Genomic DNA, 21,660 nt, shown 5'->3' on the forward strand with positions numbered 1-21,660 from the left:
AGGGGAGGCGGCGAGGTGCGGGCCTATGTGGCCGCCGTGCCGTGCAGTGCCGTGCCAGGTTGGGCCGGAGCATGTGCAGCTGCAGCAGGCACCTGGCAGGGAGCCGCAGCGCCGGGGATGTGAACTAGGAGGGGAGGAAGGCCCTTGACTCATCAGATAAATCCAGCCCCGCACGGAGAGCGAAGGCGGAGGAGGAGGCGGCGGTGGTGCTGCTGCTGCGGCTGCTGCTGCGAGCAGGGGAGGAGGAGGAGGAGGAGGAGGAGGAGGAGGAGGATGGCGGGGGACAGCGAGCAGCGGCTGGAGGAGCACGGGCAGCCCAGCGGCGGCGAGCCCTTTCTCATCGGGGTCAGCGGTGGCACGGCCAGCGGCAAGGTGCGGGGGGCCCGGCGGCGCGGGAAGCCCCGGTGGGGTTGGGTGAGGACGGAGCGGGGGGTGGCGGCGGCCACATGGCTGCGCGGCGGGGCCGAGCGGCCGCTACGCCACGTGCGCTGCCCCGCCGGGCCGAGCCGGGCAGACCCGGGCCGAGCCGTGCCTTGCCGAGCCGAACCTGACCGAACCGAGCCGGGGTATGCAACGGCGGGGCCAGGCGGGATCGCTTTCTCGCTGCCCCGGCCGGTGCGCGCTGCGGCCCGGGCAAGGACGAGCCGATGGAGAGAGCGTGGCCGCTGAGGCCTCTGCCCGGGAGACCCGGGGACACGTGGAGGGGGGTGTGGGGTGGGTGCAGGTTTTACTCCTTCTGCTTTTAACGGGACCCTGCTCCACTCCGCCTCGCCGGGGTGGAGGGGTGCCGGAGGACAGCGACTCGGGCTGTGGGCTCTGCGGGGCGTGGGAGCCGACATCCACCACTACCTCCTTTATCCCCGCAAATTCCTCGAGTCGTGTGTCCCCCGCCACCCTCTCGCAGTGTCCCTGCTGGGTGCGATGCGGTTATTTAATGGCTTTTTTTAACGCTAGCGATAGTGCGGTCAGGGTGGGGGGTGGCTGTGCTCTTTTATGCCTAACTTTGGGGGGGGCAAGAGTGGAGATCCCGCAGCAAATGCTGACTCACAACGGCACAACGACCTCCCTGCTGCGCCCGGGAGGGGATGGCCCTTGGCAGCGGCGAGGCTGGGGGCAGGGGGTGGCTGGGGACCAGCAGCCCCGGCCTCGGGGTTAATGCGGGTTTTCATCGGAGGATTGCTACACCCAAACCGCAGCGCAGGGCAGCTCCAGCGACAGCGCGGCTTTTCTCTTCAGCTGTTTCACACAGTGGGATTTGCTTTATTTACTTAACCTAAGCTAGGTTCATGCTTATCCTCCTATGACAAAAAAAAAAAAAGGAAAAAAAATTACTTATTTTTCCTTGTCTTATTTAAGAGCAGTAATCAAATCCAAAGCTCTCCTTTGCAAGGCAGCACAGACATTCTACCTGCCTTTTTAACAGAGCATGAATAGATTTGGAAGTGCAATGGCTTTGAAATATTTCTTGCAAAGGGAACTGGATGTGGGCTGTCACGGGAGGAAAACAGAGCCTCGTATCTGGGTTGGCTCTTGTTTAGAGGGGGACCCTTTTTCTCTTGAAGATGGCCTAACCCAACTGCTGTGCCTCAGCCCTGAACTGCTTTAAGTATGTTTCTCTAAATGCCCTATTGATTCTTGGACTGCTGTTGCTACTGCAAGGGGGAAGAACCCAGACAGAACAGGAGAGGGATGGTGAGAGAGGATGCAGTCTCCTCCACTGGGAACCAAGGCTGGATTGTTCCTGCAGTACAGCTCCTGGTGACTCAAACATGCTGGGTTTGTCTGCTCCCTGGTGCGTGGGTCTGCCTCTCTCTAGCTGTCCCAATAACATCGTGTCTGGCACTGCTGAACTGTTACATCTCTGAATGCAGTGTCTCTGGCCCACAAAGGTAAAAGCAGTGATTACAGTACAATGCACCACAGTTGGTCTCAACTTCAAAGGGAAAATGCTCAAGGAGCAGCAGGCTGCCTTGGGAAAAAGAATTAGGGAAATGGCTCTTTCTAGCAAGGGAGATGTACTAACTGACTTTTCCTGTCTCTCAGCTACAATTTCCTCCCCTCTAGTGATTGCTGGCTGCTAAAAAGCTCTGTGCAGTGCTGCCTGGTGAAGGGAATCAGGCAGAACGGTACAGAGTTTGTGGGGAAAGACTGCAAAGAACATGCTGGCAAAAAAATGCAAACACTCAGAAGTAACAGGAGGAAAGGTCCTAAGGCTTGTGCATACAGACCCTCCAATTCCTGTTTGATGCTGCTGCGAGGCAGGGATACAGAGGGGCTGTCGTCCATCTGATCAGTGACAGTGCCCTGTGCCAGGTGATGTTGAGTGCTGCAGCCTGCTCAGGGAAAGCAGTGGTGGGGCTGGTGTGGTGTGCTCTGCTAAGGGCTTGCCTGCGTCTGAAATCCAGGCCAGAGGCTGCTGTGCTGGCTCTGGGTGAAAACAAAATGCTTCTAGAGGGAAAGTGAGGCAGGCACCTTTCCCACTGGGAAAGTGGCAAATCCATCCAACTGGCCTTCACACCAATTGAGGGTTGTTGTCATAACACACCCCTTTGGCAGAATACCAGTTTGAAGATAACGGAGGGCATTTGCCTTCCAAGGCCCCCCCCAGCTCCTCCCACTGATGCTTTTGAGTCTAAGATGGGAAAAGAGGCCCTGCAGTTGCCTGCCCCCCCCCCTTCTCAGTGTACCAGCACAGCCAGGCTGTGGAAGGAAGGGATAACTGTTTGTAGCTTGCCACAACTTGTTGTGTGGTGCCTTGGGAAAGCTGGCACCCAAAGCAGCCAACCTTCCCAAAGAGCACTGGGGAGTGTTTGGCTGGTAGTTTTTACAGGCAGAGTGGTGAGAAGTCAAATTCAAAGGCTGGCTACTGTTCCCTAGTGAGCAGAAAAGGCTTGAGCAACTTTCAGTGCTCAAACAGGAGGCAGAAACCTGAGCACTTTCCTGGTTTGGCTCTTCGACGAAGTCTGGCCTGTGCTGGGAGTAAAACTAGGGAGCTGCAGAGGTCCTGGGCAGCCTGTGATGCTGCAGCTGCTGTTGAGGGCAGTGCCAGCTGCATGGTGGCTGTTTCGGATTGGCCCAGCTGGGGCAGGCGCCTCACAAAAGCTTGCTAGGAGGCAGCATGTCTCCTATTGTCCCCTGAAATCCAAGCACTGTGTGTCCTGGGCAAAGCTTGCTGCAGTCTCCTGCTGTGGAGATGACATGGCATTAAGACCCCATCCTGTGCCAAAGCTGGAGAGGACTGCAACTGCCTCACTCCCTCAGAGGGATTTCCAAAGCTTGTTGTAATATTTTCTTTCATCTTTATGCTTTCAAGTGCTCTGCTGAAGTTCTTGCATGCTTCTTATACCCATGATCTTTGTGCTAACAGTTTCTTCCCTTCCTCCCACAAGAAGACTACCAAGGACTGCAGCATGCAAGGCAGGCAGCCAGGCTGCAGGCTAGAGGAAAATTCAGCAAACCAACTCCTGAGATGAGCTGGAAAGTGTTGGAATACCTTCTTATGCTCTTCACATGTCCTCGCTTCACCTTAGCTCCTGAGACCTTGTAGCTCTGCTGGCAATGCTGGGTGGCTCACTCCCAAGAGCAGTGGAAGCATCTGGTGCTGGGGTGGTTGCAGGGGTGGGGAGAGCTCTTCGAACTTGAGCTAAAGCATTTACTGGTTGTCCCCACATGCCACAAAACAAAGTGCTGATTGCCACCTTCCAACAGGAGCTTGTAACACAAGGCAGATTTACAAAGGGCTGAACACTTTAGTTGCCTGTCTGGCCTTCAGACTAGTGAGGTCTGAATCTGAGTGCCAACATGGCCCTGTGGCTGCATCATTTGGATCTTGAGGTGGCACATAAAGTAGGGAATGTGCGTTTGAACAAGCAGCTTGAGAGCTTCCAGACTGCAGAGCACTGAAATTGCAGTGTGTGCTCAGCTAGGTGAATTCTTACTGTTAATCAGTTGGGCACTTTGGCTTGAAATACTAAAAACACCATCTGAGGCTGAGCTGGTTGCCTAGGCTGGAGAAAACTGGTGTCACCCAGCTAGGGTGGGACAGCCAACATGTTGGTCCCCAGGGAAGCAGTGCCTCCAGCTACAGCACATCTCCACATAAGGCAGTTGCCTTTCCACATGGGGCTCAGTCTACATGGAGCTCAGTCTCCTACACTAGCAAGGGCTAAGAACCAGTCCTAGCACTCTGTGTGTCACAGCCACTATGTCACTACCTGGGTATCAGGCAGAGAAGCCCAGGGAAGACCCTGCAGTGAGCCAGGAGGGAACTACAGGAGGGGGACTAGCAGAGATTGTGGCAGTCCTGTGTGGGTTTAGCACCATTTCCTGGTGACGCTCATTCCGTGGCTGGCAGAAGCCCTGAATCACAAGGTCTGACTCGTTAAATGCTGGTGTCAACGTGTGCTAGAGACTCATCAAACTTTCTAGTAGAACATTATTCTGTGCCAGCCCCTGATCAAACTGATACACAAGTTGTTTTGATGGGTCAGCTCTTTCTTCTGGTTGGCTATGTGCAAGTTCGTTATGGAGTTTACTGTAGTCCCATGGGCTCAGCCAGCTCCAGGCTATGGAGTTTGCAGCAGGAGCTCGAGAGAAATACCCTGGGTCTAAAACCAGTGGATTGGGAGGGATTATGTCAGAACACTTGTTTTCCTCCCCACATGTAATCTCTGCTCAGATCCTGGCTGTTGGTGTGTGCCTGTTTATACTCCAGCTCAGGACTGCTGATCACAGGCACAGCATCCCAGGGTGAGTGAATAGAAACCTGGCTATCCCAGTCCTGGACTGGTTGGCCCATGGCTCATAAAGGGAAGGGCAGGAATGGTGAACCTGCCTGGGAAAGCTCTGGGTGGAGGCCTTGGCTTTTGGTACGAGAATAGCAAGTTTCCAGTCCCAGTGCTGCCACACAAATGTGCTCCATTAGGACTGGAAAGGATTGCATGGGTCATGAACTAGCTCTCTGCAGTTGCAGGCAGATATTTAAGAGATGTTTTGGGACCCTTCCCAATCTGATGTGTGTTCTGTGTCACCCCAGTCCACCAAGTACATCCTAATACTCCATAAGCAACCTTAGAAGGAGAGACCAAAATACCATAACTAGTGTGCTGCAGGAGACAAGCTGGAGAGAAGAGCACCATTGCCAGGGCTCCTGATTTCAGGAACCCAGCTGAGTTCCCTGTGATGCCTGGAAAGGGAAGCATGCTGTAAGGGACATCAGAGAAATGCAGCAAGTAATCCCAGCGGTCTCTGATGCTGTGATCTTAGGGGAAATCCTGCCAGATCCCAAAAGAGACTGCTTTATCCACAAGCATGTGATGAGGACACCCCAGTGAGGTTCCTGCACATGCAAAGCCTGCTCACATCCAGATTCTACAGAAAGGGGGGTATGTTAGTGGTGTTCCTAGACATAACCTTTGGGTTTCTGTCTGGTGGGAGCACAGGCAGGACTATTTCAATCTGTCCTTGCTGCTGGCTGTAGCATTTGTTGTGGGCCAAGGGCATTCCTCTGCTGAAGAGTTTCCTCATGATGAGCAGCATTTTGGCTCAGGACAAGCAGCCTGCAGTGATGGCAGGAGTCTGTGCCTCTTCCTTCCACACTGGAGTCCAACAGATATCTCCCCTGGTAAGTTTTGCTCCTGGCACAAGCCCGTGTTCCTTTATCTGCTTCTGAGGGGACTGGCAGCTTCAGCGTCTGGGCTGGAATTACTTTATCTGGAGTACACCACTCTTGGAAGGTGACTTGTCTATAACTATAAAGGATGGTAGGTCCTCCCTGCTGCTCTCTTGGGAGCCAAGTGAGCAGTTCAGTGTAGACACCCCTCTGCAGTGCCAGGCTCCATGGGAATGGATGGCCTGCTCTTCAGTGAGAGGTTTTTAGCACACGCAACAAGGTTTACAGAGTCCTTTTAGCCCAAGACAGGACTTAATCAGCCAGGGGCAGAAGTGCTCGTAACTGCCCCTCTGTGCTGCAGCAAACACAGTATCACTCAAAAGTATCACTCACGTTCCTGCCTGATACCTTCAGATGGTAGTTAACTGTAGCACTGTCCATCACCTTTCTCTCCAATACTTATCTGAAGTCCTAATTCACTGGCTGATCAGAGCTACCCAAGAGGGACTGTGTGATAATCTGCAGAATAATATTGAGGAATTACTCAATTCCTGAAGAACATCTGAGCAGCTGTCTCTAGGCCATAAGTGAATGTGAATTAAATATGTAATGTAATTAATAGCTTTCAAATAAATGTCAGGGGTAGGGCTCCAAACACCCATCTGATGAGTTTCTCCCCCTTTGCACCAGCTCCCTCCATGTGGGAGAATATGCTGCAGTTCTTGCTCAGGTCCCCCCTGTATCATCTTCTCCCATCAGAATAAAGCTGTGTTTTCTTTCCTTAAACAGTGGGTATTTGTCTGCTTGGTTCAGAGAAGGAATCCTACAAGGGAAGCTGCAGCTGCTTCTGTTTAGGAATAACATCTCTGAGCTTGCTTCTTGCTCTGTGATGTGCAGATAGCTCCTTCTCAACAGTCTGTGTGTGGTTGTGGGTTGGTTTGCAGAGCTTTCCCAGGGAGCAGCTGCAGTGCAAAGTCTGGGGGAGTGCAGCTCAGTAGGTTGCAGCCACTTGCTCAAACCTGGAGCTGAGTTCCCCTTGCTGCCGTGTCTGGAAAGTCATGAACGATAGCAGAGAGGCCAGCCTGCGCGTTCGGTAAATCCTGCATTGGTTTCATGTGGTTAACATGGGAAAGGTCTGCCTGGCAACCGTGGAGGCTCAGGGGCTGCTGTGTCCTGTCTATATTTAGTTTTAAACAAGTTCTGGAGGAGGGAAAGGCTTTTGCTTGAGAAAGCACCCTGCTGCTGTGGCGTGCTGCGGCTGCATTGCCATCAGTGTTTATGTGGGGTCAAGGCGAGGTGTGCACGGACAATGTAGGTCTGGGGAAAGGCCTGAGTGGAGGCAAGGAGCCTCTCCCTGCAGGTGGGATATGTCACATAGGGATGGGGCTCAGATCTCAGGGTTTATGCATTGGGATTCATCTATAGCATCATGCCATCTTCCTCATCGTCCTCTTTGCCTCTACACACCCTTCTCAAAGAAGAAACCATTGCTGCCTTTTCCCCTTGGAGGAGCAGTTAGGAATTGGCAAAGGAAGGAATCTGAGCCCAGGCTGTCCCTTCAAGTGGGTGTTGAGTGCATGTGTCAGCACTTTGTGTCCCCTGGATTACTGTGTATCCAGGCTGGTTGCACTTCAAAGTCATGCTTTGGTCTTGGTCTTGGTCTTTCTGGGCACCTGCAGGCTTCCCTAGAACCTCGCTGCTGGCATTTCCATTTACCAGTGGCTTTTCCACACTTCTGGTGAACATCAGTCAGATGTATGTATGCAGTGGTGCTTTGGGAGAAGGGGGCTGAAGTGGAGCACATGTGTCATGCGTTTGGAGGGACACTTCCTGAGCCTGGGAGTTTCTGTTCCCACTGCTTAGGGGAATTTGTAACCTCTGTGTTCCTGGTTTTAATTCCTCCTTAATGTAGGGTGTTTATTGACCAAGGGGAAAAACTGCTTCTGCAGCTCTAGGAGGCATTCACTCTGGCACCAGGGAATGCCCCTCAGGAACCATTCTTGTTTCCATCACAGATGGTTGTTAGGAAAGGAAGAACCTTCACTTAGACCTCACTGAGGCTTGCTGCCCCACTACTGCAAGCTGCCTGCAGCCCCTGGGTTAGAGGAACATGCCGAATAGAATAGAATAGAATAGAATAGAATAGACCAGACCAGGTTGGAAGAGACCTTCAAGATCATCGTGTCCAACCTATCATCCAACACCACCTAATCAACTAAACCATGCAACCAAGCACCCTATCAAGTCTCCTCCTAAACACCTCCAATGATGGTGACTCCACCATATCCTCTGTTGTCTTTATGTCCTGCTGCACTTATGCAATTATCATGTATGAACAGTGCCCTGGCACTTCTGTGGGACCAAGGTGACACCTATGCCTCTTTCCAGAACCCAGAGATGACATCCCTACCCATCTGGGCAATGCAGTATGCTGACCCTGAGTTTGGTCCTGAGAGCAGGATGTCCTTGTGATCATTTTTCTCCACTACTTCTGTTACTCTCCAAAGTCTACCAGAGAAAAAGAAGCAATCTGTAGCATCTTCTTGGATGCTTTGGCAAGAGGCACTTGTCACTGCAGGGCACTGGGTGGTAATATGCTGGGTGGTAATAATGCCAGGATATGTTCTGATCCTTGTCTTGGGACCTAGTGGGAGGACATGTCCTTGTCTTCAGCTGCTGAGAGCGACCTTCTTCTTATGTTTTTCTCAACGTCAAGTGTCTTAAGTTTCATACCATAGGGTATAAAATATGAGGGTGATTTTCAGAGATGATGGGACTCTCTTCTCCACTTTCCATGATCAGTAGACTAGAGATTAGTGTGTGTAAGACAGGAGAAAGTCTGGCAGGAACTGTCAAATGATTATGTGATCCATCCACATGCTGAGGTCCAAGGAGGAAGTGTGAGTGCAGCTAGCATGTTGCTTTCACTGATGGAAAGGAGCCCTGCTGCCTCCCATGGGCTGGGAGAAGCAGTTTCTGGTACAGATTTGTGTGGAGTCTGCTGATCTACAGGCTGGGGATCTGGCTGGCTGCACTTGAAAGTGCTTTATTACTAATTGAAAGGGCCTGGGAAGTTTGGTGTCCTTGTCAGCAGGGGCCAAGGCTGAATCCTGCTGTGCTGTGTCTCCTCACTGCCTGGGCAGCATGGCAAGGCATCAGTGTCCAGGAGAGTGAGAGAGGAGGAAAAGTGGAGGAGAGGCACTGTGCATGCCCTGGTTTTGTGAAACCTATGGGATACAGCTGGAAAAGCCATAGGGCTAAGAAGCTTGTGGGGAAGAAGAGGAAACAGAAAATGGGCTCTGGCTTTGTGTCTGCTCGAGCTGGAGGGTGAGTGACTTGCGCTGACTTGCAGTTCTTTGTTCTGGGTGGTAGCAGCTTGCTGCAGGGCAGGGCTGCCCCAACAACTTGCCAGCTGTGAGAGGGAGGAGAAGGTGGGGTGCTCAGGGAGACCCCATCTCTGACCCAGACCCTGAACTTGCGCCCAGGGCCACAGGGACTGCTGTTGGGCAGCCCGATCCAGTTCACTCTGCAGCAGGGCTGTGTGCGGAGGCTCTCCAGCCAGGCTGGGGCTGACTCACAGCACAGCGGTCACAGCCAAGTCAGGTCAGCCTGGCCTGGAGGGAAAGAGACAGTCTCTGGGGATGGGAATGCCGTCAAATCTTCCAGCTTCTCAGGCAAACAGCTTTGCCCTCTGCCTGCTGGGGTGACCTCCTCTGCCAGGCATGCATTTCCCCTCCCTGTTCCCTCTCATCACTGCTTTCTTCAGCTCTGCATCTGGAGGTTGCCAGCTGGGTATAGAGCAGATGGCTGAGCCAGCAGGGAGATGGGATCATGGAAAGAGCCATGGGCAGGCTGAGGAAGGCAGGCTGGGACAAGCAAACCTCCCTTTGCAAAGCAAGAGCACTCAGTGGGGAGAGTACTTGTGGTAACCGAGTCCAGGAGTGGCTTATCTTGGCATCTGCAGCAAGTGTGATTGAAGCTGGTCGGTTTGGGACCAGGAGCATCTGCTTCTCCCTGAGCTGTGGGGCTGATGGGCAGGGCACCTGCAGGCAGCAGAGCACTTCCCCCACCAGCCTGACCTTGGCTCTTGCTGGCCGGGGCAGGCATGCAGGCTGCCAGTTAGTGATGCAGTGAGCACCGCTGTGTTGCACAGCGGCCAAGGACTTGTATGACTAAGGAGAAAAGAAGCTGTCTTTGGGATTTGTCCCCCAAGCTGTGCTCTGATTCATGTCGCAATGGCGAGGTCTGGTGTGACCCTTGGCCATCCAGGCAGTACCTGCTGCAGTGCCAGCAGAGAGTGGATGCCAGCCACCGGCACCCAGCCTGCTCCATGCGGTGTGCGAGGTGCTGATCCCTGTGCCATCAGCACTCATGGGGATCTTGCATTGGCAGTCAGAGCCACGTGGCTCTTCAGACACTGGCTCCATGGTGCCCGTAGCCTTGCTGTGCCAAGAGGCACCAGGATATGCTCACAGCTACTCCTCTCAGCCCTGGCAGCTGTGGTAGAGATCTCTGGTAAAGTCCCAGGGCCCTCTTCCTGATATCTTTTCATCTTGGACTTTGTTGAGGGTATGAAAACAACCTGGCAGTCCCTCTCGGAGGACTTTCCCTCCCAGCCCATGGGGTTTCCGTGCTGGACCAGGGCTGGGGGAACCGAGGAACTGAGGTTGCCTCCCAGAGAGGAGACTCGGCCATGGTGTTACATCCAGTTCTGTTCCCTGGGGAACTGCTGGGCAGACTGGAGCTGGCTGTGGAGAAACTGGAAGTGCAGCTGAACCTAGGCAGCAGCCAACTGGTTTCCTGCTTCCATCTGTGCCCAGAATAGGAGTTGTGGGCAGACAATAGGGGGAGAGGAGAGTGAGGTAAGGAGCAAGTTTGGTGATGCTTTTCATGCTGAAGGGCCCCATGGTGATGCTTCTGGAACACGTTTCTCTCAATGGCTTTGGGCTTTGCCTTTGAGGGGACCACAAGCTCATGGCTGGAGGTCCAGCAAGCAGTGCCCCACACACCCAGGAATGCCTGTTACCTGGGGACATTCTCCTTGCATGGCTCAAATGCTCCTTGCCACTGACTTGCTTCCTCTGCTTTTCCTTTCCCAGTCCTCAGTATGCTCCAAGATCGTCCAGCTGCTGGGCCAGAATGAGGTGGACTACCGCCAGAAGCAGGTGGTGATTGTGAGCCAAGACAGCTTCTACCGGGTCCTCACCTCAGAGCAGAAATCCAAAGCACTCAAAGGCCAGTTCAATTTTGACCACCCAGGTGAATGGAGAACAGCCCTGGGACTCTGCCATGTGGTGGGGGGCAAGAGCTGGAGCGGGACCCCTCGCTCCCACCAGCAAAGAGCCTTGCATGGACACTGGGACTCAGCATCTGTATGGGGCAGGAGTGGGTGGCTTAGTTAAGCTCTTGTATAGCTGGTTGCATTCCTGACAGGGTGGCTGGTGGCCACTTGTGTGCCCTGCAGTACGACCTCTGTCTCTCCTGGGAAAGAAACTGTCTTTAGGGTGGAGTATTTGGGATGAAAAAGGGCAGGTTGTGAACCTTCAAACTCCTCAAGACACTCCTTTTCTCCCAACAAAACCATCCTCCAGTTTGAAAACCTATCACTGGGTTAGGACCAGGTAGATCTGACCTGACTGTCCTCTGGAGCCAGCAACTCTGTGTCCCTCCAAGGAGGGAACCATCTTATGCAGCTGCTCTACAAACCCCTCCACTGAGGAGGCCATGCACTATTACTACCCTTCTACAAGGAGGGAACCATCTTGTGCAGCTGCTCTGCAAACCCCTCCACTGAGGAGGCCATGCACTATTACTACCCTTCTACAAGGAGGGAACCATCTTGTGCAGCTGCTCTGCAAACCCCTCCACTGAGGAGGCCATGCACTATTACTACCCTTCTACAAGGAGGGAACCATCTTGTGCAGCTGCTCTGCAAACCCCTCCACTGAGGAGGTCATGCCCTGTTACTACAGCAGGGACTCTTTGAACCTTCTCCAGGCTGGGTGGGGAAATTCCAGAGCCACTGTATCTTCATCCCCATGAGGACAATGGCTAGAGACAGCAAGCTCTGAGCAAAGAGAGCACTGTCTCTCCAGCAACTTGAGACTGAAACACTGCTCCAGTCTCTCTGGGGGCTGGAGCCCTGGAGGAGATGCTTTCCCAAGTTCAGACTGTCAGTGCCACCATACAAGGGCTGTATTGATCTCTGTGGGCCAGATTCCAGACTGGTGCAAAGCAGCAAAGCCCTGGGTGCTCCAGGAAAGCTGGACCTTGCTACAGCCATGGAGATGTGTAGGGACTTCCTCCCAGTTCTGTGCATCTGTCTGTCCCCAGTGCAGGAAGCCAGCAGCTCAGTGCCTGGTGGGTGGGAGAGGTTGCAAAGCTGCCTCAGGTAACGTTTGCTCTCTCCTCAGATGCCTTTGACAACGAGCTGATCGTGAAAACACTCAAAGAGATCACAGAAGGGAAGACGGTCCAGATTCCTGTCTATGACTTTGTCTCCCACTCCAGGTCTAACAGCTGCTCCTGCTGTGCCTCCGCTAACGCCCCGCGGCGCAGCACGCAGCCCTGCCAGCACAGACTGCCTGCCCCTTTGCTTGTGCCCACTCTTAGACACCTAAACGTGCCAACCAACAGTTTCCATCCTGACTACTCCAAACCCCTTGCTTAGAGGATCCAGGGCAGATAGAGGCACAGTCTGGGGGTCTGGAAAGCTGCACAGCCAAGCAGTAGCATCCAGCAACATACAAGCGTCAGAGTGGAGGCGGGGTTTACGGTCCCCATTTTCTTCCCTGATCCATGCTTCCCCTCTCCATAAACTCTGTGTTTGCAGCTTTGACAAGCATTCCAGGCTCAAACAGCCTGGCACTGCCAGGAAAGGAGGAGAACAACAGTTCCTACTCCTATAGCTCTTATGTTGCATGTGTGAAGCCTAGTTTTGCATGCCTGTGTTGGTCATGGATGTGACCATGCTCCATTTCCCACAAAAAGCACCGTGGTGCCAGGGAAGTGCTGCCTGGCTCCTAGGTGAGCAGAGCTGGCCCTTGCAGGTGCACAGGGGTCAAGCCCCATGCGTAGGCTTTCTGGGCTTTACAGCTTGGCACATAGAACACTTGCAAGCAGCAGCTGGTTGAGGCTTGGGGAGAATGGCTAGTCTGCTTCCTGCTCTGCCATTTGTCCTTCTAGGAAGCATACCTATGCCATGGATTCCCTTCACCACAGTAGGGTAGGTCCGCCCTCTTCTTGGTCACCCTTCTGGTGCCACAGGGATGTCCCAGGGTTGGAGCAGTGCCTAGGAGCACCGCTGTTCCCCAGCACCTCCTTTCTTGGCTTGTTTCCTGCCACTAGCATATTTTGACTCTTCTTTCCTCTGCTAGGAAAGAGGAGACGGTGACTGTCTACCCTGCTGACGTGGTGCTCTTTGAAGGCATCCTGGCCTTTTACAGCCAGGAGGTGCGCGATCTGTTCCGCATGAAGCTCTTTGTGGACACGGATGCAGACACCCGGCTGTCCCGCAGAGGTGAGGCCCAAACATGCCTCATGCAGCAGGGACAGAAATGTCACTTAACCAATCTGAGCAGCGGGTTGCAGAGGCAGGTGACAGTGGCCAGAGCAGAAATGGAACTGGCACAAAGCTGTGCTGCTGCTAGCGGAGACAGGCAGCTTTTCCTCCCCAATGCATAATGTCACACAGGGCAGCTTATGGCAGTGGAGAGCTGTGTCTCTTAGAATTCAGTGGGGGTTTTGTTGCCTTGTCTGGGATTCCTCCTTTGATGCATGCAGCAGTGTGACTACTGAGCATGCTGTGTCCTCACATGGCCCTGTGGCACCAGCCTGGTGCCATCAGCTGAATGGCAGCTAGTGCTGGCCAGCTGGTACCAGCAGGAAAGGGCGCAATGAGCAAGGCAAAACATCTTCAGAGTTCAATCAAAAGGTGATGCCTGATGGGTCTGCTCAGGACCTAGAGTATGGGGGTGCTTTGAAGGTAACATTTGGGTGTGAGGGTGTCCATCATGGATGATGCAGATAGGCAGTCCAGTTGTACATCTAGGTCACACAGCCAGCACAGCATGGAGCCTCTCTGTGGTACTTGACACTGGAGTGATGGCTTTGGGGCAAAGCCCTAGAAACCAGAATATCCCTGCCTAGTACTCCCCGTGTCCAGCTGGCTTGGCTGTTGGTTGCCAGCTGACATAAGAGGGACTCTGACTCTACAGGGTCTTCAAGGCTTGAGGTGCTGTTCACTTCATAGCAGCCTTTAGGAGTAGGGTCACCAATAAAGCACTGGCCTCCTGGATGACTGAGAAAGCATTTGGGGACTTTGGGAGCAAAATTTAGTTCTATCTGAATTACCCCTACCCCTGCTTAGCTCCAACAGTCTCCACAGGGTATATAGGGATGCAGAGGATGACTTGGAGAAATCCTGTCCACACTTCTGTGCTGTGACGACAGGAGCGCGTCTCAAGTGCGTCAGCCTGGGACTGCTTCTGTGCATGGAGCTGTTCCACCCTGCAGTGGAACTGGTCTTGCCTGCCTTCCTGCTGCCAGACAGCTACACAGCCTCCTCTGCTGCTGGGATGTCATCGGTGCTGATTAAAAGCTCTTCTTTACACATCCTTCTTGACCCTGCCCACTGTTCTTGAATGACTCATTCAGGGAGGTGACGGCACAGCCACCACAGGGAGATGCATTAGCAGGTCACAGATAGGCATTTGTGAGATCCCGCAATGTGAGCTTTACTCCTTAAGCAAACTGCTGTGCAGGAGCTTGGGTTCACACCCAGCCATGGGGTAGCACAGGTTTTTGGCAGTGCCCTGGATCGTGTCTCTGAAGGCAAGGTGCTTCCTCATGCATTTTCAGTGACACATGACTGTGTCCACCCCCCAGTCATGCTCTGGAGTGTGTGGTTTGGTCACTTGAGACTTGGTACAGAACTGTGAGCTTAGGGTTTGAGCAGTAGTTGAGATCCCATTGACTAAGAACTAAATCATCCAGCTGCTGACCACAAAACAGAGCTAAAACCCTGTTGTACTGCAGCTGTTTGATAGGGTCCTGAGCTACCTGGTCCCAGACCATTCCTGGGCTATTTCTCCTACCCACCATCAGTCTCTAAAAGCCTTGCAAAGGGGCAGCTTGGCTGGCTAAAGTGCTGGTCTCTCCTAGTTAGGGCAACTCATTGGCCTCCAGATAAGGAACTGACCATTTGGCAATCTCCTTCCTGGTCTGCCATCAGCAGCTGGCAAGACCTCTGCAGCAGCAAATCTGTTTACTGTCTGTTTCCCTGGAATTTCTGGGAAAGAAGAGCCTGTGTGTGAGGTGCTGAAGGGCTGCAGTCGCATCCCTGGAATATAGCTGGAGGCAGCTTGTAGCAAAAGTCAAGATCTTGCATTACAACATGGCCTTGAGTCATCTTGCTCTCCCAGAAGTCCTGAAGAGTTGTAGCAATGGACTTTTCAGCTGGATAGCAGTGGGAGATGAGGTTCCTGGAAATGTAGCTGACAGCTCAGTTAATCAATACTGCTGGGGTTCACTGTGTGCAACTCACATTGTCCCCATCTCAGCACCCATCCCAAGAAAAATGCTGCTACCAGAGTGCAAGGGGCAAGGTCTGTCAGGTGCCTCAAATGGCCTGATCCATGCAAAGCTGATTATGGCTGAGGTAGTTCACTACCCTGTCCTTGACCATAAAACAAAGACCAAATTGGGTGTCATGTGCATGTTTGGGGCCCAATTTCAGTGATCTCTGCCTGCTGGCTCTGGACGGGTTCCGATTCATCCTTGGGACCTTGGCCTGTCCTGGAACCTCCAGATAGGTTGTGTGGCCTTAGCCTGCTTTGCTGGGACTCCTTGCTGTGGGACCAGGTACCAGGCAGTGGGTGCTTGATTGTTGTTTGTGTAGGTGATTGCCCTGCTGGGGTCTGCCCTGGGAATGGACAGGAGAGCTTTGCCCTGTCAGAACCAGCCCCTGCAGCCTGGGCACTTGCCCTGTGCAGCTGATGGGCCTCCTGCACACCATGCCAGACTGGCTGTGCTGTCAATGCACCCTCGCTCTGCTCCTTCCCTGCCCCAGAGCTGCCAGCAAACAGGGTGTGGAACCTGAGAAACAGAAGTCTCTCTGGTTTATTTTCCTTGCCTTTTTTTTTTCTGTATTGTTTGAGCTGTGGCTTGCTCCTGCTCTCTGGAGAAGGCAAAGAGCAGCCTGAGCTGGGCTGAGCCATTCCTTGAGCAGGCAGGGAGCTGGCACATGTCCTGCTGCCAGCCCTTTTTTTCTTCCATCACCTCCCCTGCATGGGGCTGTTAAAGGGCATGCTGTGTAGCTGCTGGCTGAGGGCAAACAGAGCATGGGGATGATGCCAAACCAGCACTGGGAGAACAGCACTGTGCTGGCCCTGAAAGCACACGAGCAGTGGCTGCTGAGCAGGTCACGCAGGCTGGCAGTGCCATGGCTTGGCTGTGCTTGGCAAGTGGAGAAGGCTCACTCTGAACCCAGTGCCTGGTGCTAGCATGCTGGGGAGAAGCCAGCCAGCCACTCGGGGAGAGCCAAGAGCTGTCTGCACAGCCACAGGACTGGTTTGGCTCCTGATGAGGATTGAATTCCCGTTGAACTGGGGCACTTGGCCACACTGAAGTGGCTTCAGCCTGGGGATGGCAATGGCCCAAATACCATGTGCAAACAGGGTGTAAGGTCCAAAGAGCAGAACAAGCAGGAGGCCGGCTTGCTTTCCTGCCTCCTGGCTTCCTGCTTGAGCTGATCTCCTCCAAGAACCCCCTCAGTCCCTGGTTGTGGGGTCCTGCTCCATCTTCCCATTCCACTCAGCTGAGGACAGCACAGGGAGCTTGGCAGAGTTGGCCACCTCTCTGGTAGGTGTGTAGGTTTTACTCTCCTCACCCCAGCAGACTGGGTTAAAACTGCACCTTGGTGTGTGTATGGTGAACCCCACTGCTTTTCTATTCCTTGGGTGCCTCTGCACAGGGATTACTGAGAGAATGATGCATCCTTAGGCCAAGAGCAGGGAAATGTGACAGGAGTGATGCATGGACTGAGGCTGGGAACATTCAAGACTGGGGTGACACTGGTTACAGCTGGAATGGGCTTGCAGAGATGGGAAGGGAAGGGGCCAAGAAAAGCCCTTGGTCGGGTCAGCCAGCCCTTGGCTCCCAGGAAGGCTTGGAAGCAGGTTAAAAGTGTGTAGCTGGGCTAGGGTGTGCTTGGAAATGAGGGCAGCAGCTTCCAGGAACAGAGTCCTCAGACCAAATACCTGGGTGGCTGGCCAAGGTCTATGCTGAAGGGAAGGGGGATGAAGCAATTCCTATGTTGGCTCCCAATTGTGCCTTACATCTTCCCTGCAGTGCTACGAGACATCAGTGAGCGAGGCAGGGACCTCGAGCAGATCTTGTCTCAGTACATCACCTTCGTCAAGCCTGCCTTCGAGGAGTTCTGTTTGCCAGTAAGTAAGGCGAGCAACACTGATGGGAGACTGTCAGAAGTGCTTCATGCCCAGCTCCTCAGACAAGTATTTTGTTCCCCAGGGCTCAGTCAGCCTGACCCACCTTGCTCCCTGTCTGAAGGCTCTGGCATAAATGTAGGGGTGGGGGTGTCAATGCTGGCCAGGGCAGGGTGAGATGAAGACTATTTATACAGCCCCTGCCATTCTGGTGAGATCACCATCCCCTTCTGGAAGGTTGATATGGCAAGAGAAACCCCTCCCTGCACAAACCAACATCAGGCAGCTCAGCAGATGCCAGTCTGGGAGGGAAGATCTTTGGTTGCATCTAGCTAGAGAAGGGGAGATCCTTTCCCCCAGGCAGTGTCCATTGTGTCTGCCTCCTGTTTTGGGCTGTCCTGCAGTGCTGCTGGCTTCTTGCTGTCTGGATGCTTGAGAGGACTATGCTGCAGGAGCTTGCTGTGACCTTGCAGCTTGCATTTCCTGGCTGTTGAGAGGCCAAGGTGTAAAGCAGACACCTTGCTCAGGGACAGACCTGAAAGATCTGCTTGGAGAAAGGAAGCTACTTAGGGAGCTGATGATGCTAGGTTTCCTAGCAGACAGTGACTTTGCACACAGGAAAGCACTGCACTCTTGCAGAACTTGCAGTTGGAACAGCGTGTCTGCAGGAGTAGCCACTGCACACCTTTCCTGGCTGTCGTGGAGAGGAGCCTGTGCCTTGGTTCTCAGGCTTTTCAAACATGTGGCAGTTACATGAGGAATTCCTTCTTATTCTGGAGGAACTGATCCAACAAGAGTCCTGCACAGCCTGGGAACTGCTAACCAGCACCATAGGCAGGAACTGAACCTGTGCCTCCAGTCTCAGGAACATCTCTGTGCCTATGTGGCCAGCTCTGCCATTTCCCATAAGAGGGGCTGATTCTTTCTTTGCTGCAAGATCTTCCCATGGTGCCTAGGCAAGCACCCTTTTCTCTGCCTCACTCAGTTGTGGTTCTGGGCACCAGGGCCCAATGTTAGAAAAGCTTTTCCTGGGAGGCAGGTCCAGCTCAGTGGCTTCCCTCTTTGCAAGACCCCGGCAAGGGAAATGTACAGGTTCACAAAGCAGCACATGCTGCATCAGTCTCTTCTGTTGAAGAGTCTGTAGGAGGGTGAAATGCAAAACAAGGAGGGTAGAAAATAACTTCTTTGCCCCTACCCACCAGCTTTGCTGTGGCCTGGTCCTAGTTCCAACCTGGTGGTGGGCTCAGCTGCAGAGCAATTGCATGGAGCAGGTTTAGCACCTACAGTTGCTGTTACTTGACTCCTAAACCAGTTCTTGCCGGGTGGTCCAGCACTGAAATGGTCCAGCATATCCAGGTGATTTTTGATATGGCTGGAAGCACCCGAGGTGTTAGATGACACCCTTCACTCAGCTGCCTGGCTTGTTTACTAGAGGTAAAGCTTGGCTGTCAGGAACCTGATTATCTGTAAAAGCTGACACAAACAGGGCAGGAAACTGAGACTGGCACCTGCAGGTGAAAATAGGTCAGGACTGGTGTCCCAGATCTGACCTTTTTGGCAAGCAGTGCTGGTAGAAAATTCTCCTCCCATCCCAGGCAGATCATATGGCTGTGCCCTGCATGTCCACAGAGCCCAGGCATGCCAGCTCTTCCACTTGTGACAAGTCTGACTGGATTCAAGGGAGAGATTGTTCCCAAAAGCATCAGCTGCTGGAGCCTTGTGATTACGAAGCTTTTAATTTCAGGTTTTGGTAGGGTACCTCTTACTGGAATCTGTATGAGCTCATGGCAGTGGAGTCAAGGCACACAGAATGGCCCTCAAAACAATGCAGAAGGCAAATAAGAGCATTCAAAACATATTATCAGCAACGACATACCTCCAAGTGGGTTTGGGTTTGGGTTTGGCAAGGGGAGGGAAAGGATCTGCCCCAGGAAGCAGGGACAGTGCCCCAGCCTGGTGGCTCTCCACTTTCCCCATAACACATTGCTCTCTCTCCTCCCAGACCAAGAAGTATGCTGATGTGATCATTCCCAGAGGAGCAGATAATGAAGGTGAGTGGACCCAGACCCTGCCATTACCTCCTCACAGCCATCTATCATCTGTTGCTATTATGGCAAGGTAGGAGGTATCAGGACCTGCCACCAAGATGACTTGGGCCACTGCCACCCAAGATAGTGCTATTACTGCACAGGTGCTTAGACGTTACAGGACAAGGCGTAATGCCCTTAAACTGGAAGTAGCTCAATTTTGATTAGACTTTAAGGATAAATTCTTCCCCATTAGGGTTGTGAGGCACTGGAACAGGTTGCCCAGAGAAGCTGTTGAGGCTCCAAGCCTCGAAGTGTTCCAGGCCAGGTTGGATGGGATCTTGAGACAACCTGTTCTAGTGTGAGGTGTCCCTGCCCATGGCAGAGGGTTTGGAACTAGATGATCTTTTAAGGTCCCTTTAACCTAAACCCTTCTATGTTTCTATGAGCCTCTCCCTTTTGCTCTTTTCTGGAGTGACTGGAAGTTTGTGCTCCTCTGATGAAACCTAGGAAACCTTCCATGGGCAATGCCTCCCAGTAAACTCCTGGTTCATACCACACAAAAGGAAATGTGCTTCCGCAAGGCCAGAAAGGCAAATGTGCTTCTGCGAGGCCAGAGGTGCAACTGGGAGAGCCAGGTCTGCACCCACTTGGTGTCACCTTGATCATACCCGAGTGCTGGGCTCAGCTGAGTTTTGGGATGAATTCCTACTGGTGCCGCTTCTCCCTGGAAGGCTGCGGTTCCCCACCACATGATAGAAGGGGTTGGGAGCAGGGGAGAGAGCAGAGTGATCCTCTCTGGCTTGCCTGTGTTTTATTTGCAGCGATGCTAATGTGATCTCTCCCCTGTGTCTTTCCCCACTTCTTGCTCGCAGTGGCCATAAACCTGATAGTGCAGCACATCCAGGACATTCTCAACGGAGGACTCAGCAAACGCCAGAGCAACGGCTACCTGAATGGCTACACTCCTCCCCGCCAGCGGCAGCCCTCAGAGTCCAGCAGCCGGCCTCACTGACCCCGGGCGGCAGGCGCGAGGCTGGGGGCGGCAGGCGCTCGGGCCCTGCCCCTGCCCCTCTGTACATACTGTCCGTTCATTCCCCCCTTATCTATTTAAGAAACCAAGACGGAGACGAATGCCTTTAATTTTGTATGTTGGAAATGCCAAATGAGAAGCAGCCGGCTGCTTGGGAGCCTGGACCGCCCACGGCTCCCGGCCTCGCTCAGTAACTCCTCCAGCACAGAACCGGCTATAAATCTCTATAAATACAGAATTGCTCTATTTTTGTGTACATGCAGAACAACGTAAAATTAATTGCCATAAGGTATTTGCCAGGCTCGGTGTTGCTGGGAGGGGGCTGGGAAGAGGGTCCTGGGAATTGTTGGTGTCAGGAGCCTCACGTCCTCACAGCCTGAAGAGCACCCAACAGCTGCTTTAGTATCACAGTGAGCTCTATCCTGGGGAAGGGATGGGTTGTGGTGGAGGCGGCACCTTGAGTGTGACATGGATTTTGTGACTGTGGTGAGGTTGCCTCCTGCTGTTGCTGTTCAGGTGTGAGCAGCCTGGTTTGGGCTGGCATATGTCACTGGGTGTTGGGAGAATGATGTGTAACACCTCACCTGTCTCTGTACCTCCAGATCTCAGTCCTACATGCTCAGTCCTCAGCATCCCTTTCCGTGTCTGACACCCCACCACAGGTGTGGGTCCGCTGTCACCCTCCAGCAAAGTCCCTGGTAGGTAATGTTGGGTATGTCTCACTGCCTGGCTTGAGTGGGGCCAGCATGTGGATACCTTCAGCCCCTCTGGAGCTTTGTGGCCATGTGTGCGGTGGGACTCCTAGCCGAGCCCTTGTATCAACCCTCAGCCTAGAGGCTGGCTTATGGAAGGTCAGAGTTGTGTCTCTCATTCCTCACTTGGAACAAGTTTGCTTTTGGATGGAAGATTTTGAGTCTCTAACATAGGAAAAACCAGCTTCTTCTGAAAGAAAGGGGCAATAGATGATGAAAGGCCTATCTGAAGAGAGGCAGCAGTGTGTAGCCATCCCTGGGCTGCTCAGCATCCCTGTATGGGACATCCACAGGTCCTCACTGGGTAGCTTGAAACTGGGTATCCATGAGTCCTCTGATCCCCTTTTTCAGAGGATGCTCTTGCCTGGTCTGTGTGTCCCTTTCATTTCAGTGGAGAACACTGTCCCTGCAGTATGTCATCCCTAGGGCTGTCCAGGGCGTGTCCTCCCTTGCCCAGGGTGAGAATTAGTCTCCTTTAATGTGGTAGTGCTGCAACAGTCAATGTCCCAGGAAAACCTGGTAGGGTTGTACTGCAAGGGTGGAGGTATCTGGTGAGCAAGGTGCAGTGGCTGTGCTGGAGCAGGGGCTTGGTGAGTGCCAGGGAAGCAGAGGTGGTGGGACGGTATTCAGGAAAGGGCCTGTGGCCCACGTTGTTGGGACTGACTTGCCCCCCTGAAAACAATGTTTCCTAGGCATCCCAGGAAGCCTATGTGCATTCAGGACAGCAGAGAGATGGACAAAGTCATCCCTTCCCAGTAAGTCTCTTGAACAGGTGGCAGTAAGGTGAATGTCA

At 53.2% G+C, this 21,660-nt stretch overlaps 1 protein-coding gene across 1 annotated transcript; it reads left to right on the forward strand.

The window, feature by feature from the left end:
• The first annotated feature begins 265 nt into the window (after positions 1-265).
• On the forward strand, positions 266-21,042 carry UCK2 (uridine-cytidine kinase 2). The gene is made up of 7 exons (XM_054165029.1): positions 266-372; positions 10,711-10,870; positions 12,025-12,121; positions 12,988-13,130; positions 16,961-17,058; positions 19,058-19,106; positions 19,958-21,042. The coding sequence occupies exons 1-7, from the start codon at positions 274-276 to the stop codon at positions 20,095-20,097; spliced, it is 786 nt and encodes a 261-aa protein (XP_054021004.1). The 5' UTR covers positions 266-273; the 3' UTR covers positions 20,098-21,042.
• Positions 21,043-21,660: the final 618 nt, after the last annotated feature.

The sequence above is a fragment of the Dryobates pubescens genome, chromosome 11 (genome assembly GCF_014839835.1).
Source record: "Dryobates pubescens isolate bDryPub1 chromosome 11, bDryPub1.pri, whole genome shotgun sequence".
In the NCBI taxonomy this organism is placed as follows: Eukaryota; Metazoa; Chordata; class Aves; order Piciformes; family Picidae; genus Dryobates; species Dryobates pubescens.

Excerpts from the sequence above, each read along its gene's own strand:
- UCK2 (XM_054165029.1), top strand. The coding sequence starts at position 274 with ATGGCGGGGGACAGCGAGCAGCGGCTGGAGGAGCACGGGCAGCCCAGC. Across the intron at positions 373-10,710 it reads GTGGCACGGCCAGCGGCAAG|TCCTCAGTATGCTCCAAGAT; the intron begins GTGCGGGGGGCC and ends TTCCTTTCCCAG. Across the intron at positions 19,107-19,957 it reads CAGAGGAGCAGATAATGAAG|TGGCCATAAACCTGATAGTG; the intron begins GTGAGTGGACCC and ends TCTTGCTCGCAG.